The sequence below is a fragment of the Narcine bancroftii genome, chromosome 7 (genome assembly GCF_036971445.1).
Source record: "Narcine bancroftii isolate sNarBan1 chromosome 7, sNarBan1.hap1, whole genome shotgun sequence".
Lineage (NCBI taxonomy): Eukaryota > Metazoa > Chordata > Chondrichthyes > Torpediniformes > Narcinidae > Narcine > Narcine bancroftii.
In genome coordinates, this window is record NC_091475.1 from 42,628,556 (window position 1) to 42,645,711 (window position 17,156).

The 17,156-nt window shown below is 40.1% G+C and overlaps 1 protein-coding gene across 3 annotated transcripts in view; it reads left to right on the forward strand.

Moving 5' to 3' along the window:
* scml2 (Scm polycomb group protein like 2) overlaps nucleotides 1-17,156 on the forward strand; it is a 111,546-nt gene that overhangs the window by 63,381 nt on the left and 31,009 nt on the right. For all 3 annotated transcript variants that reach the window (XM_069889843.1, XM_069889842.1, XM_069889844.1), the window contains one exon: nucleotides 16,325-16,572. In XM_069889843.1, coding sequence (XP_069745944.1) covers nucleotides 16,325-16,572 — 248 coding nt within the window. The remainder of the gene's footprint in view (nucleotides 1-16,324; nucleotides 16,573-17,156) is intronic.

The window sequence follows — 17,156 nt, forward strand, 5'->3', positions numbered from 1 at the left end:
GACATGGGAAGCAAAGTGTAAAGTGTAAGCATAGTTGATGACATTTACACAGCTCTGACTGTTTAAGAGATAATTGGATGGTTTAGATTGGACCTGCTTTGTTGAGCCAAAATTATAGTTGGTAATTTTCCACATTTTTGGATAGATGCTAATGGCACATCTTCACCAAAGCATTGCTATTTTGGTACTGTTGCTGGCATCATATTCTTGCTAATGCATGGTACTGGTTCAAGAAGATGTTACTGATAGTGGAAGCCTACTGTCTGAAGCTGTACTTCTGGAAGTGTGTCCAACTCCAACCCCCATCAAACTGCTTAAAGCTGTGATTGGACTCACTATGGAGTATCCAGAATGTGGAGTAAGTGGTTGATAGTGCCAGCTCATTGATTATGCTGCAAATATAGAAGCCAAGGAGATGGATGACCACTTCACCAAGCATAAGGGCAATCTGGAGTACCCTGTGGTTATTTCTCCCTCTAAATGGCTCTACCATGCAAGATATTGTTGGGGGAAGATGGGAATGGCCTCTAAGGGGAAAATGGCCTCCTTCATGGCACCATGGAGGGTTTTATTGTACATAAGGAGAGGAATAAGATGGGAGAGGGACAGTGTTGGGGGAAGAGAGGCAGATATGCATATTTGCATCTGCCAGAGAGTCTCCAAAATGGAATGTTGCTCAGTTCCAAAATTTCTCAGTGGTTACTGGTGCTCGAGTCAAGGATGTCAGAGTGGTGACAGTATAATTTGAAGCAGGATAATGAACTGATAGCAATATTGGTATATATTTGTTCCAATGAAATGATTAGGAGTAGGGCCTACAACATGAGTTTACAGAGCTAGATTGCTGGTTAAAAGGCAATACTTCCAATTGATTAATCTCCAAATTGCTTCCTGTGCTATGAGCTAGTGAATATTGGAATAAAATGATAGATCAGATGAATCAGGTTGAGAGGATGGTGCAGGATCTGGTTGCACCTGAACTGGGACTAATACCTTGGCAAGGAGAGTTGCTTTGGTCAATGGAGAAATTGGCAGGGAAATAGAGCTCAGAGTACATGTTCAGATGGGGAGGTCAGATACCTGCATGAAAAAAGGTTAGCAGCGCTGGCAAGTAAAAGCATATGAATTGAACTGCCTCTTGTCAAATGTACAGAGATACAAGTAACAACCTTAATTTTGTGTGTTATCTAGACATCAACTCATACAGCAATAGGTGCAGGACAAACAAATGAGACAGTGTAGGAAGTAGTGTTTCAATAAGACAATTTGTATAGGGTATAGAGAAAATAGTGTGAGTGGATCTTGTTTTGCTAGCATGTGATCTATTTAACAGTCTGATAACAGCAGGAAAGAAACTGTCTTTGAATATGGAGGTTTGTGTTTTCAAGGAATTGTATCTTCTGTACGACATAAAGGAGAAGAGTGTATGACTGGGGTGGGATGGGTCCTGAAATTTGTGGGCAACTTTCCAGGGGCAGTTTATATGGAGTCACTGGAGGAGAGGTTAGTTTGCATGAGTTTGCAAGTCTGGTTTCTTGTAGTCTTGGGCAGAGCAGTCCCTGTATCAAGTATGATGCAAACACACCGAAATACTGGAGGAATTCAACTGGTCTTTACAGCATCTATCGGAGACAAAGATATATTGCCATCATTTTGGGCCTGAGCCCTTCTTCAAGGATAAATCAGAAAAGGTAGAAGCAGGATATATCAGAAAGTCTCCAAATTCAAACAATGAGGGAGGAATCCAGACCAACAAAAGTTGTTAATTGGATATGATAAAGGACCAGGAAGAATTTATCATGTCTGTGTGAAGGGAGACAGAAAATGCAGAGAAGAAGGGGATGGGTGGGGGGTTTAAACAAAAGCCAGAAAGATTGATATTAATGCCATCCGGTTGACGGTGCCCACTCGGAAGATGAGGTGATGTTTCTCCAATTTGAGGGTGGTCCCAGTCTGGCAGTATGTGAGACCATGCACAGACATGTTGGCAAGGGAATGGGATGGAGAATTAAAATGGGTGGCACTGGGAGATCCACGCTATTGCAGCAGACAGAGCTGACATGCTCAACAAAGCAGTCTCCCAGTCTCTCCAATGTAGAAGAGACCATGGCAGGAGCACCGGATGCAGTGGATCACTTCTGCATATTCACAAGTGAAATGTCTCTTCACTTGGAAGTAATGTTTCGGGCCCTGAATGGTGCTGAGGGAGGAGGTGTAGGCACAGATAAAGCATTTCCTGCGGTCACGGGTAGGTTCCAAGCAGACAATTGGTGGGGAAAGAGGAGTGCACAAAGGAGTCACAGAGGGAGCAGACCCTGCGGAAGGTGGAGAGGGGATTATGTGTCTAGTGGTGAGATCACATAGTAGGTGGCAGAAATGCCGGAGAAGAATGTGTTGCTTGTGGAGGCTGGTGGGGTGGTAGATGAGGACAAGAGGAATCCTGTTTTTGTTGCGAGTGGTGGTGGAGGAGGCCAGGGCAAATGTACGGGTAATAAAGGATGTGCGGATGAGTGCTGAGTTGATGGTGGTAGAAGGGAAGCCACATTGTTGGAAGGAGGGCATCTCTGGTGATCTGCCATGGAACTCCTAATCCTGGGTGCAGATGCGATGGAGACGGAGGAATTGAGAGAATGGAATTGAATCTTTACAGGGGACAGGGTGGGAAGAGGTGTAATTGAGGTAGCTGTGGCAATTGGTGGGTTTATAGAAGATATCTTTTGAGAGTTTTTAACCTGAGATGATCGAGGAAAGGGATGGACCAAGTGAATTAGAGGTCAGGGCAAAAGTTGGCAGTTTGTGTACACCCGTGATCTCACCATGGGTACATGTGGCAGGGCCAAAGTAGTCATTGATGTAATAAGGGAAGAGTTGAGGGGGCTTGCATGTGTAGGCTCGTAGCATGGATTGCTCCACATAGCCAACAAAAAGGCAGGCATAGCTGGGCCCCATGTGGGTACCCATGGCTACCCCTTGAACCTGTAGAAATTGGGATGAATCAAAGGAGAAAAATCAAAGGAGAAATTATTGAGGGTGAGAACAAGTTTTACCAGCTGGAGGAGGGTGGTGTAGGAGGGGGACTGTTTGGTTCTATTGTCCAGAAAGAAACAAAGGGTTTTGAGGCTTTCATTATGAAGATTGGATATCCTTGGTAAATACGAGGTGATCGAGTTCAGGGAACTGGAAGTTTAAGTGATGAAAGGTGTGTGAAGTGTCCCAGATGTAGGTGGGAAGGGACTGGACCAGGGGAGACAAAGCAGAGTCAAGGTAAGCAGAGGCCAAATTGGTGGGGCAGGACTACGCTGACATGATGGGTCATCCGGGACATTTGATTTGGGTAGGAGGTAGAAACAGGTGGTGTGGGGTTGGTAAATAATAAGGTTGGAGACTGAGACAGGGAGGTGACTGAAAGTGATGAGTTCAGAGATGGTGCATGATACAGTGGTTTGATGAGTTTTAACCATATAACCATATAAAAATTACAGTACAGAAACAGGCCATCTTGGCCCTTCTGGTCCGCACCAATTTAAGTGAACACCACTAGCCCCGAATGCCCATAACCCTCCAATCCCCTCACATCCATGCACTCATCCAACCTTCTCTTAAATGACAAAATTTACACTGCTGCAACCACCTCTTCCGGAAGGTCATTCCACTCAGCCACCACTCTGTGAGTGAAAAAGCTTCCTCTTATGTTACCTCTAAAGTTTTGCCACCTAACCCTTAATGTATGACCCCTCGTTCCAATCTCATCTACCCTCAAGGGGAAGAGTCTATTCACATCTACTCTATTTATCCCCATCTGGTGGGGTCCGGCTGGAGGGAAGCTGTCAGAGTTGTTGTCTGGCTTCAACCAGATAGGTGACTGTGCATCATACCACAACAGGGCCACCCTTGTTTAATGGTGAAGTTCGGATTGGTACGGAGAGAGTGGAGGGCCAGGCATTTTGAGGGGTTGAGATTGGAACGAGTGAGGGGAGTAGTGAAGGTACGGTTGATGTCACAGCAGTATTTGGAAATATAAAGGTCCAGAGAAGGTAGAAGAGTGGAACAAGATGTCCAGGAGGAGGACATTTTAAAGCAGGAGAAGGGATCTGTAATATTGAGTGGAGAACCATAGTTGTGGAAGTAAGCATGGAGAGGGAACTGACGGAAAAAGAGTTCAACATTTTGGTGTGGGCAGAACTTGTTAGGGTGTGGGTGAAAGGGGATGAAGGTGAAGATGTTGAACTCTTCTTTCATTGGCTCCATCTCCATGCTTACTTCCACAAGCACGATTCTCCACCCCCCACTCCTTCTGGACACCTCGTTTCGGTTTTCTACCTGCTCTGGACCCTTATTTTTCCAACTGCCACCGTGGCATCAACCGTATCGAATTCACTACTCCCCTCACTCATTCCACTCTCACCCCCTTGGAATGCCTGGTCCTCCACTCTCTCTTCACCAATCCAAACCTCACCATCAAACATGTAGACAAGAGTGGTGCTATTGTGGTCTGGCGCATTGACCTCTATTTGGTCGAAGCCAGACGACAACTCTCAGATGCCTTACTTACCCCTCCAACAGGACCCAACTAAACTCATCAAACCACTGTATCACACACCATCTCTAAACTCACTTCCAGTTACCTCCATGGCACGGCCTCCAACCTTATTGTTTCCGAACTCCGTATCACCCATTTCTACCTCCTACCCGAGATCCACAAACCCAATTGTTCTGGCAGACCTATCATGTCCATGTGCTCCTGCCCCACTGAATTGGGCTCTGCTTACCTTGATTCTGTTTTGTCCCCACCTACATCCAGAACACTTCACATACCCACCATAACTTCAACAACTTCCAGTTCCCTGAACTTGATCACCTCATATTTACCATGGCTATCCAATCCCTATGCATTTCCAATCCCCTTAGTGAAGGCCTCAAAACCCTTTGTTTCTTTCTGGACAATAGAATTAACCAATCCTCCTCCTCCAGCTGGCAGAACTTGTCCTCATCCTCAATAATTTCTTCTTTCACTCATCCCAATTTCTACAGGTTAAAGAGGTTGCCATGGATACCCACATGGGCCCCAGCTATGCCCGCCTTTTTGTTGGCTGCATGGAGCAATCTATACTACAGACCTACACAGGCAAGGCTCCTCAACTCTTCCTCCACTACATCAATGACTACTTTGGTGCTGCCTCATGTATCCATGATGAGCTTGTTTACTTCATCCAATTTGCTGCCACTTCCACCCCAACCTCAAATTCACTTGGTCCATCTCGAGCAACACTCTCCCTTTCTTCAATCTCTCTGTCTCCATCTCAAGAGACAAATTCTCAACAGATATCTTCTTTAAACCCACCAACTCCCACAGCTACCTCAACTACACCTCTTCCCATCTGTCCCCTGTAAGGATTCCATTCCAGTCTCTCAATTTCTCTGTCGCATCTGCAACTGGGATGAAGAGTTACATATCAGATCATTAGAGATGTCCACCTTCTTTAAACAACATAGTTTTCCCTCTAAAAACCATCAACTTGGCACTCAGCCGCATATCCTCCATTACCTACACATATGCCCTGGCCCCAACACGCAACAAGGATAGGATTCCTCTTGTCTGCACCTACCATCCCATGAAACTCCACAAACAACACATCCTCCTCCGCCATTTCCGCCACCTTTTATGTGATCCAACCATTAGACACAAAATCCCCTCTCCACCTTCCGCAGGGTCTGTTCCCTCCATGACTCCCTTGTGCACTCTTTCTTCCCCATCAATTGTCCACTTGGGTCCTACCCCTGTAACCGCAGGAGATGCTCTATCTCCTCCCTCAGCACTGTTCAGGGTGCCAAACAGTCCATGCAAGTTTAGCAACATTTCACTGTGTATCTGCAGTCATCTACTGCATCTGGTGCTCCTGCAGTGGTCTCCTCGACATCAGAGAGACTGGACGCAGACTGGGAGATTGATTGTTGAGCATCTCGATTTTGTCTGCCGCAATAGTGTGGATCTCCCAGTGAAAATTTTCCATCGCATTCCCTTGCCAACATGACTGTCCATGGTTTCATGTACTGCCAGACTGAGACTACCCATACGTTGGAGGAGTAACACTGACTGGGAACCCTCCAACTGGGTGGCATTAATATAGACTTCCCTGGCTTTCATTTAAAAAAAACTCACGCCTCTCTTCCCTCATCATCTCTCCATTCCCTGTCTCCTTTCGCACAAACATGATAAATTCTACCTAGTTCTTTATCATATCCACTTAACACCTTTTGTTGGTCTGAATTCCTCCCCCATTTTTTGAATTCTGAGATTTCCTGATTTATCCTGCTTCTGCCTTTTCTGATTTTTCCTTGAAGGGCTCAGGCCTGAAACGTAAGCAATATATCTTTGTCTCCTATAGATGCTGAAAAGACCAGCTGGGTTCCTCCAGCATTTCAGTGTGTTTACTACAATCATAATGTCTGCAACCTATCGTGTTTCACTCAAGCTATTATGCACCTGGACAGGAGACTTTCTATGGTACATATGTAAAAGTTGGTAAGAGACTTCAGAGATGTGTTGAATTTCCTGAGACTTCTTAGAAAGTAGAATCTTTGAAATACTTGGTTGGTACAGGACAAGTTGCTGGGAACATGAACTCCTTTAAAGTAAGTTCACCTCAACTCCATTGATAAATAGAGACATGTGACTAGCTGCTTTGTTTTGCAGACATTGATTGTTATTGGTTGTTATTCCAACATGATGCCATCAGACTATCTCCTTTCTGAAACTCCATCCCTTTGGTGTTCAAGATCAGCCCACAACAACAATGCCACCTGCAATCTTTTGGATGGAATTAGAGCAGTGTTTGGACCCTCAATCATGAGTGTATAAGGAATACAGTAAGAGGCTTAATGTGCAGATGTGTGGGGCACTGGTGTTCAGAATTATCATGGAGTAAGTTTTGTCACCAACCTTCACTGCTTGCGGTCAACAGGTTGAGGATCTAATTGCAGAGGAGGTGCTGATACTGACATCTTGTAGTTTTGAGAAGAGTTTTTTTGGAACTCTCATGTTGAAGGCAGAGCTGTAGTCAGTAAATGGGCAAAGGACAAGTTTAGACCCACAGAGTTCTGATTGAGCTTCCTGTAGTCATTGATTTTAACAACCCCAAATTCCTCCCACACCCCACCTCTACTATAATTCTGTAAGTGCCCAGTGTAAAGGAATCAGTAACCAGAGGATAGGCCTTTAAGGTGAGGGTAGAGAGATTTAACAGGAACCTGAGGGGTAACTTTTTTTGGGAAGTGTCTGGAACAGGCTTGCAGAGGAGGTGGTTGACGAAGGTACTATTACAATGTTTAAAAAAAAACATCAACTGATACATTAGGATAGGTTTCAACAGATATGGCCCAATTGCAGGCAGGTGGAACTAGTGTGGGTGGGATATCTGGTCAGCATTGGCAAGTTGGGCGGAATGACCTGTTTCCATGCTGTATGACATTATGTCAGTGTTGTACTTTCCTATTCCTCCTGAACAACATTAACCCCAACGGCATGAACATTTATTTTTCTAATTTTATGTAACCCTACTGTTTCCTTCTCGTTTACATACTCCAGAACTTTTTTTTTCTCCCTCTAACTTTTCATTTCCTTCCCCCCCCCCCCCCCGATAGTTTCTTCCTCTGGCTGTCTCTCCACTTCCCACACCTTCTGTCCTTTATTGCCTCTGGGGCCTCCCACTTTATGTAATTTCATCAGGTGTATCAGTCTTGAGAAAGAGTTAACGTTGACTATCCATTTCAACCCATGAATAATGTCTGACCTGCTGAGTTTCCCAGCAATTCTTTGTCTCACCAGCATGCTGTCTGGAATGAAGAGAGGTTGTACAAACTTTGGTTGTTTTCTCTGGAGCACTGGAACCTAAGAAAGGCTTAATAAGAGTTTATAAAAAGATGACAGGAATTGATTGGGTAGATGGTCAGAATCTTTCTCCCAAGGTGAAACTGTCACATGCAAGAGGATAGGCATTTAGAGTGCCAGGGATAGTGGTAGAAGCAGATACAATAGTAGCATTTAAAAGGCTTCGAGGTAGACACAAGAAAATGCATGGAATAGAGGGATAGGTATCGTGCAAGTAGCAGAATTTTTTGTTTAAGTTAGGAATCATGTTCAGTGTAGACACATGGGCCAAAGGGCTTATTTTTGTGCTGTAGTGTTCTACACCAAAATCACATTTCATCTGAGGGTCAGATTTTGAGCATGTTTCCCAACTTTGCACCTTGATTTGTTGCATGGATTCTTCTGATAAAGAAACAAATTCACTTCATGAATGTTGGAATCATTATGGCCTATTCATATCTGTGATATTTGTGGAAGTAAGAATCTGCCTAGTACAGAATAATGTAGATTAATCAATTTGAATTAATATTCACATTTGCTTTGCTGATTTGTGAGGGAATGCAGGGAACATCATAAATACCATAACATATTGTGAGGCCCCACACTGCTCTTATCAGGACAAACCTTAGCCTGCTAGTAAATCTAGTGTTAGCTTTGAGTTCCCCAGATTATATGACTTGAAAAAAACAATTTAGTCAATTACCAGGTTACAAATTGAAATTGCAGAAGAGTGAATTATTCCCTTTGGATTCTTCCTGCTCTTTTGATTTCTCAATCCTTTTAAAAATTGTTAAAAAATCAATTCAATTATTTTGGTATTACTGTTACTAGAAAGATCACTAACGTTTAAGGAAATTTTTCTTTCTTTATTGAATCTTGTTTAAAAATATCCTTATCTCAATGATGTTTTCTATGGCATTAATAGAGAGGGTTAATATTATTCTTTTTGAAGTAAAGGCTACAATTCTTTTTTGAATTAAATTCAAGGAAATGTTTTCCTGTTGAGAATAACCAAGCAAAGCAATACAAGGGTAAGGTTCCACTTTGATCCTAAGAATCTCTGATAGAGTTTGGAAATATTATTCCCCAAAATCTTTTAATTTTGGACAATCTCAAAGCATATGAATCAGAGAGGCCTCAAAGATTTCACATAGTGGATCAACATCAGAATAAAAACGAGATAGTTTAGCTTTTGACATATGTATTCTATGTACCACTTTAAATTGTAATAAACAATGTCATGCTCCAAATGAGGTATTGTTAATCGGCTCAAGCGTAATATCCCAGTCTTCATCTGGAATTGATATATTTAAATCTCGATCCCATTCATTCTTGATTCCCTTCCCTGAACATATTTTTAGATCCATCAAGTTATTATAGATGGTTACTATCAATCTAACATGATAAAACTTATATCAAAACGTAAATCAAGGATAAATCAGGAATTCGAGGAAAATTAGGAAGTCTGGACTGAGCAAAATGTCTAATTTGTAGGTATCTTTAAAAAAATGCCTTTTAGCAAGATTAAATTTAACTGTTAATTGTTCAAATTAGGTGAATTTTCCTCGAATGTACAAATCCCTAAAACTTTTTATACCCAATCTGACCTACTCATTGAAACCTACAACCAAAATAGAGGGTTGAAAAGGATGATTCCAAGCAAGAAAAAAAATTGAGAAAGCCAATTTTTTTCCTAAATGATGGCCATATTCTTAATCTATGTCTCATTATCAGATTATCTGTCAGTTTCAAAAATGAAAAGGGTAAAGAAGTACCTAAAACGAGCAATTTTGATGAAGTGGAAAGTTAGTTTACCACCAACTCATATGCAATGGATACAGGACATTATATCTTGCTTGAGCTTGGAGAAAATTAGATATAACATTAAAAAGACCGTGATTGAACTTTTCAAGATATGGGGCCCATTTGGACTATTATCATAGTTTGAATACATAGGTGGGGGCATTTTGGGGGTTTCCTGTCCATTGTCTGGGAACCGAGACTTAATTCTTTACATGTTACAGTATTTGATGGTGACCGTGTTTCGTGGGAGGGGTAGGATTAGTGTGGGTTTTTTTCACACTAAGAGATTACTTTAATTCGATAATTTATCATGAATAAGTTATAATGTTAGAATGTGATATGAAGTTTTTTTAAGGGAATTTACATTGCATTTGAACATTGTATTTAAGATGATGTGCAAATTACTTATAATTCATATTGTATTCTAGTGTATTATGTTGTGTGATCAATATGTAATGTAATATTTCTCTTGTCTAAATCAATAAAAATGTGTTAAAAAAATATTCTTTTAAAATATTTTTGTTGAGTTTAACTATTATCTGATACAAAATTTTAAGGAAAACAGATAGCAAATCATCTCGTAATACATACAAATATAAAAAAAAGGATGGAACTACATTAAACAGGATGAAACTACATGAGACAGTTCTTTAATTAAAAAAATCCTGCCTAAGTTCTTGTATGTTTTTCAAGCAGTCCCATTATTTGCTCCCAAGTCTTTTTTTTTATTCATTAGATGCAATTATTTCCTTTTTTATATGGAAAAATAAGTGTCCCTGTTTGATTAAAAAAAAACTTTCAAAATACTAAGAGAAATGGGGGTTTGGGATTACCTAATTTGAGACTTTATTACTGGGGAACAAACATTAAATATATCATTATTTGGATATATCATAATGAATATTCAAGTGTCTTCATGATGGATTGACTTAGAGATTAAAACCATTAAAGACACTCCCTCATCTCAATACTAAACTAACTGATAATTTGGTAATTAGACATACTTTGCATATTTAGTTCCAATTTAGAAAGTATTTTGGTTATCATAGATTTTTTATTAATTAGTCCAATTTTATGTTTTTTTTAATCGTCTGTTCAAGACATTGGATATACTATTCTCAATGGTCTAGGTTAGATATTCAATCTTCAATGGACGTGTATATATAAGACCAAAACCTTGCCTCTTTTGAGCAATTATCTGCCAAATTTAAATTACTTAATCAACATTTCTTTTGCTATTTACAGATTAGGAGTTTCTTAAACTCCTTAACATTGAGGCTTCCCTAAGACTTAGATTTTAATCTTATCTGGGAAGTACATAATTTTAGACCTAATCAGAAAGGATTGCTTTCAGCCCTTTATGAACTACTTTTAAGATCCAGCAATAGTTCTTTATCTAACATTAAGAAAGTTTGGGGACATAACTTTCGACAACTGTTTCCTGAAGATACATGGGTGTCTATTTTGAAAAATGCACATTCATCCTCTCTGTGCTATAGACATTCCTTATTATAATTTCGGGCCCATTATTCCAAAGTTCAGTTAGCTAAATTTTACCCCAATATATCTAAATGTGATAAGTGTACAACTCAGGAAGTTACTTTATATCATATGTTCTAGCTATGTCCCTCCCTCTGTAACTACTGGAAAGAGACATTAACTGTGTTCTGAATTTTGGATTTTTACGGATTTCGGAAAGTCCACCCGAATTGTGCTGCCTATCCATCCCCATCCCCTTCCAGTCACCCGGCAGTCTCCCCCAACGGCTGTCTCCTCCGACCGCCGGTCCCTCGGCCGTCTCCCCCGATTGCTGTCCCTCAGCCGTCTCCCCCAGCCCCGGCCGCCGCTCCCTCTGCCTCCCGGCCGCCTGCCCCGACCGCTGGTCCCTCAACCACCCGGACACCTCCCCCGACCACGGACCTTCGACCACCCGGACGCCTCCCCCCGACCACAGATCCTCGGCTGCCCAGACGCCTCCCCCAACCGTGGATCCTCGGCTGCCCGGACGCCTCCCCTGACTGCCGGTCTCTTGGCCACCTCCCCCAACCGCCAGTCCCCACTTGCCAGATTTTGGAGCTTTCTGGATTTTAAGTGTCCGGATAAAGGATCATGTACCTGTATTTAAATATGGAAAGATCAACTCTTGAAGAGTGAACAAAATAGATAAAGCATAGACATAGCTGCACCTTCAATTTTGGACTTGCAATTCCTATTAAGGCAGGTTCAAAGAATCTTGTCATTGTAATGTTGAGGAATTGTATAAAAGAGCAAGAAGGATTGAGCTGTGCTTAAACTTGTTCACAGCCTTGAACTGCCTGTTATTGGGAGCCACAATATCAGAAGATCTTTCCTGAACCTGACACAATAATGACATTGTGAAGAAAGCATGTCAGTGCCTTTACTTCCTTGGGAGTTTGTGGAGGTTTGGTATGACATTGGAAACCCTGGCAAATTTCTGTGGTGGAAACTGTGCTGACTGGCTGCATCACAAGATGATATGGGTACATCAATACTCCTGAGTGAAAAGCCCTGAAAAAGGTAGTGGACACAGCCCAGGATATCATAGGCAAAACCCTCCCCACCATTGAGCACATGTACAGGGAATGCTGCAGTAGGAAAGCAGCAGCAATCATCAAAGATGCACACCACCTAGCACATGTTCTGTTTTGGCCGCTATCAACAGGAAAGAGGTATAGGTGCCACAAGAATCTTAATACCAGGTTCAGGAACAGCTGTTAACCCTCCACCATCAGACTGCTCAACAAGCTCAATCAGAGACTCATTTAAGGACTCTTACTTTTGCATTTTATTGACTTTTTTTCTCTCTATATTGCACAGTTTGTTTACATTTCTGTAATTTGTTGATATCTATGCATTTCTAGAATAGTTTTTTTTCCATTACCTCATCCTCAAGAAGAAAAATCTCAGGGGTGTATGTAATGTCATGTATTTACTCTGGTAATAAATCTGAACTTTAAACAGACTTTATTATGTGCATAACAGTCACGACTTGTGTGTAAAATGCCGCAGAGGAACTAACTTGAAGTACCTGTTAAATGGCTTAACAAACTTTATTATGTGCATAACTGTCACGAATTATCCATGCATTGGCTGCAGAGCAATTGATTGTGCGATCCTGATTACTGCCTGCTGAGCTGATCAAGGCTGAAATGCTCAAGACCGATACAGGACATGCCTGCAGCAGGAGGTAGCTGTGAACCCTTATTCAGTCGTGTCTGGCCAAAATACACAGACCTATCTGACAACTGATGTATAAGAAGCAGCCTCAGACCTTGTTCAGGACTCACCCTTGGTTTTAGATATCTAAGCTTATGAGCAGTACTCTGTATATCATCTGAGCAATGCAAGCTTGTGAATAAAGGGTGTATGGTATGTAGTTCGTCAGGTCTGAAGTTACTTCCGAGGTCTGAACGGTAAAATTGATGGAGCTCCGTAATGTCTGTCTCACCAGGGATGATATTATCTGTCATATAGAAGATTTATGAGAGAACTAGCTGTTCGAAAGATGAAAGGATAGCTCTTTATATAGAATAATAAAATAATGGTTACCAGAACATTCTTTGAATTGATTTTTGTAACATTTTTGTTACATTTGCTTGGGTTGGTAACCCCAACTTAATGGAAAGTTGGATTCACCTGAGGAATTCCAGCTTTATCAAAAATCATTGAAGATGAAGATAGCTCAGAAACAGAATACTATTGGTTATCTATTTTTGTTTAGAAAAGTTGTATAGCACAAGAGGTGGGGAGAAGGGAAACTCTGTTTGCTTTGAGAGCAATCTTGTATTACTTTAACAAATATGAAAAGAAGAAAGCAAACGAACCAGAGGGGAGATGATTAGCAATGATCTTGGACAACAAGTTATGGTTTGGCCTGAAAGTGCTGAATGAGGAAATTCAACAGTCATATCATAAGGGAAGTGGATATATGCATGAATAGTCAACTCTTTCAGAGGAATGGGGAGCAGCAGAGATGATCTTGGTTGGGCAGATCCTTCTGGATAACTTCATAATAGTTTTCTAAAGGTTGTAAAGTACTGAAGATAAATTGCTGGAAATATTTGTGAGAGGCTGAATTGTACAGGTAAGTAGATATAGTTACTTTTTTTTTCAGATCAACTTAATCCTCTAAACAAATTTATCCAACCAACTCTTTCTCACATTTACTGTCTATGTTATATTATTGACATGGGTATGAAAATATAATGGTTGAAAGCCTTGGAGAGGAGTGAAATGACTATCTGTGAATGAGATTTTTCAGATCTTAAACGTTGATTTCTTCTGAAATAACTATAAATAGTGTGACAGAATTGTGCTATTATTAATCTTTAGTTATAAAATATATATTTATTAGAAAAGGCTCTGTTGGTAGACAGGGACACACACAGATATCACAGAAACCATTCTGAAAGTCAAAGCGTCCGCTAAATCATTGTTGGTTGAAGCTGTGTAAACAGCCGTAAAACCTGAAATAATTGTCCATTGAAATGTTGAAGACAATAGTGCTTGCCGAGGAGAAGCACGTGTGTACACAAAGAGGACTTTTGATTCAGTGGCTAGCAAACAGAGATGAGTTATTTGCTTTTGAATTATAATTTTGAAATGGTTTGAAGGAACATCAAAGACAGCAGTGATGTGGGGCTAAGGGAATATTGGATGTGGGAGTTGTTGAAGTATTTTGTTTTAAATGTGTTGTCATACATTGAGTTTAAAAATGGAAAACTGAGAGACGAAAATGGAGAAAAGGGGGATGGTGGTGGTGAGAAAGCAGAAATGAGGCATAAACAGGATAGGAGATGGCCATGTTGAATTATATGACTATAAATATTAATGGAATACATAACCAAATTAAACGAAAGAGGCTATTAAATTTAGTGAAAAATGAAAAAATAGACATAGCATTTGTGCAGGAAATGCATCTAACTGAAGTGGAACATAATAAATTAAAGAGAGACTGGGTAGGGCATGTAGCGGCAGCATCATATAATTCAAAAGCTAGAGGTGTAGCTATATTAATTAATAAAAATGGACCAATCAAAATAGAGGAGGAAATAAAAGACAGCAGTGATGTCATGTGATAAAGACATTTCAGAAAGACATATTTTGTATTGCATGAAGAAACATCTGAGGTGAGAAATGCAGTAACGTTCTGTGAGGAATGCTTGTGTTCTGTTTGTCAAGGGAGGAACAAAGAATTGCAGTGCCTTTGGGAAGGATGGCCACTTTGCTGCTTCTCTTGGTCAAGAGAGAGGAAGCAGTGCTGCAGTGGCATCTTAAATAGCCACTTTTCACTGACGCAATTCTGAGTAAAAAAGAAAGCAAGATCATTCTTGTTTCTGGATCATATAAACTATTATGATGATTACTTCATCAGACTCATACCTGAATTTGGGAAATCGTGGAAGAAAACATGTTCTGAAACCTCCATGCAAGAGAGGAAAATCATTCATATGAAGAAACAATTCTCTAAAAACAACTCCACAAAAATTTTGAGTTTTGAGAAGTTTGATGCCTCACACCGACTCCATAATTACTTTTGAGTAACAATTGAAAGAATCTGAGTTTCAATACAAAATTGACTGAACTTTAAAATTGATTCATTTTACAGTTGTGCCTAAACTAATGGTTTTGGATCTCTCTCTCTCTCTCTCTCTCTCTCACTCACACACACACACACACACACAAACACTTGTTAAGTGAGAAGTAATAGTTATTAATAAAAATTATGGTTTTGAAGATACCATTGTTTTGGTGAATTTCTATTGCTGCTGGTCTAAGTATGTAAGAATAGAAATGGCCTTATTCAAGAGGGAGCATCAAGGATTGGTTGGCTTTTAATTCTCTGACATCAGTTTATCTGTAATTGCCAATAAAATAAATTAGCTTCTGTATAAAATAAGTAAATGGAATTTTGGTGCAAATACTGTTTGCTAGGATTAATTGAACTGGGAAGTTCAATTAGACCAATCAAATAAGAATAAAACTGGAATTCCTGCTGCTAGGCTACGATAAAACAAATAATAAATTTGGTTTCTTTAGAAATCTACAGCAAAGTACAGACCCTTCAGCCCACAGATTGCCTGCGGTTATCTGACATTATTTAAAGAATAGGTCAAAGATTCTTCTGATCCTGTTTATTTCCTAATTATGAAATAACTCGCCTTTTCTGACTTTAGGATATCTGAATGTGATAAGCAACCAATTAACTAATTTTTCAAAGAATTGCATGGACATGAAGACCATTATGCTTGTGCACAAGAATCTGCAAACAATAATGAGAACTGTTTTATTGAGTTTTAATAACTATTTCTGATGCTCTGTTTCAGTGCATGTGGTTGAGGTATAAACTTTTTCCAGAATACGAGAAATCCTCTGTTCTTAAGATCTTTTATATCCAGCTTACAACATTAAAATGTCAGTCTAGATTATATTTGCATCTCTGGAGTGGAGTTTGAACCCATGACTTCTGACTAGGAGGTGAGCATACCATTATTGAGGTCAAGCTGAGACTAGCATTAAAAAAAAGATGGATTAATGAATATCTTACTAGAATGCGAGGGAAAAATATGCAATGGTTTGTTGAGAACAAGAAGAATTTTTTTTTAAATGACATGGTGTTCTGTTTTTTTTCAGTTTCTATTCCAAAAAGTATTCCTGCAACTCCATCAACTCCATCCAGATTGACTAAAAGGACAATGCAGTCACCAGAGAAATCTGATGAGATTCCAACACAGAAAGGCCGTAAAAGCATTCGAGGCAAACGACCTAGGCAGTCCACATCAAAAAAGACCATACCATTGCAAATTAATTCATCACCTCAGTCAATTTCCAGTCCTGATCTAATCAGACCTGCTAAAAGAGGAGCAAAGCCTGGACTAAAGGTTTGTTTGGACATCTGCTTAAGCTCTTCAAACCTTTGTAAATGTAGTATACAAATCCAAAAGTATTTGTGCTACATGTTGAAAGAGACAAAAAGTGCTGTTTACGTTCCTAGATACAGTAAAACTCCGGTATCAGGTACCTATGGGGATTGGTAGATGCTGGATAAGTTTATTTTCCAGTTGCTTGAGACTTGCTCTGACAATGCCTAACTAATTTATCTTTATTAAAAATAAACAAGTTAAAGACAAAAATACTATACTGTAGTTACATTGAACAAACTTCATTTGCAAGAATATTTAAACCTTAAAGCATTTTACTTTATTTTCAGTCACATTCTTTGAAAAAATTTAATTGTCCCTGCATCTGCAGTTTTCCTCCCTCCAAACAGCCGCCCAAAGGTGAACAATAACATTATAGATAATTAACTCCCCCACCCCAAGATTACAGATAAAGCTTCTGACCAAGGTGAATCTTACTAAGAGATAAGGAGACACTTTAAGAGTCACTCCAACAGTGAGTACCATGAACCAGCCATTGTTGTTTCATGCAACCTTATTCAAACAGCTGCTACGAGAAAAGCACG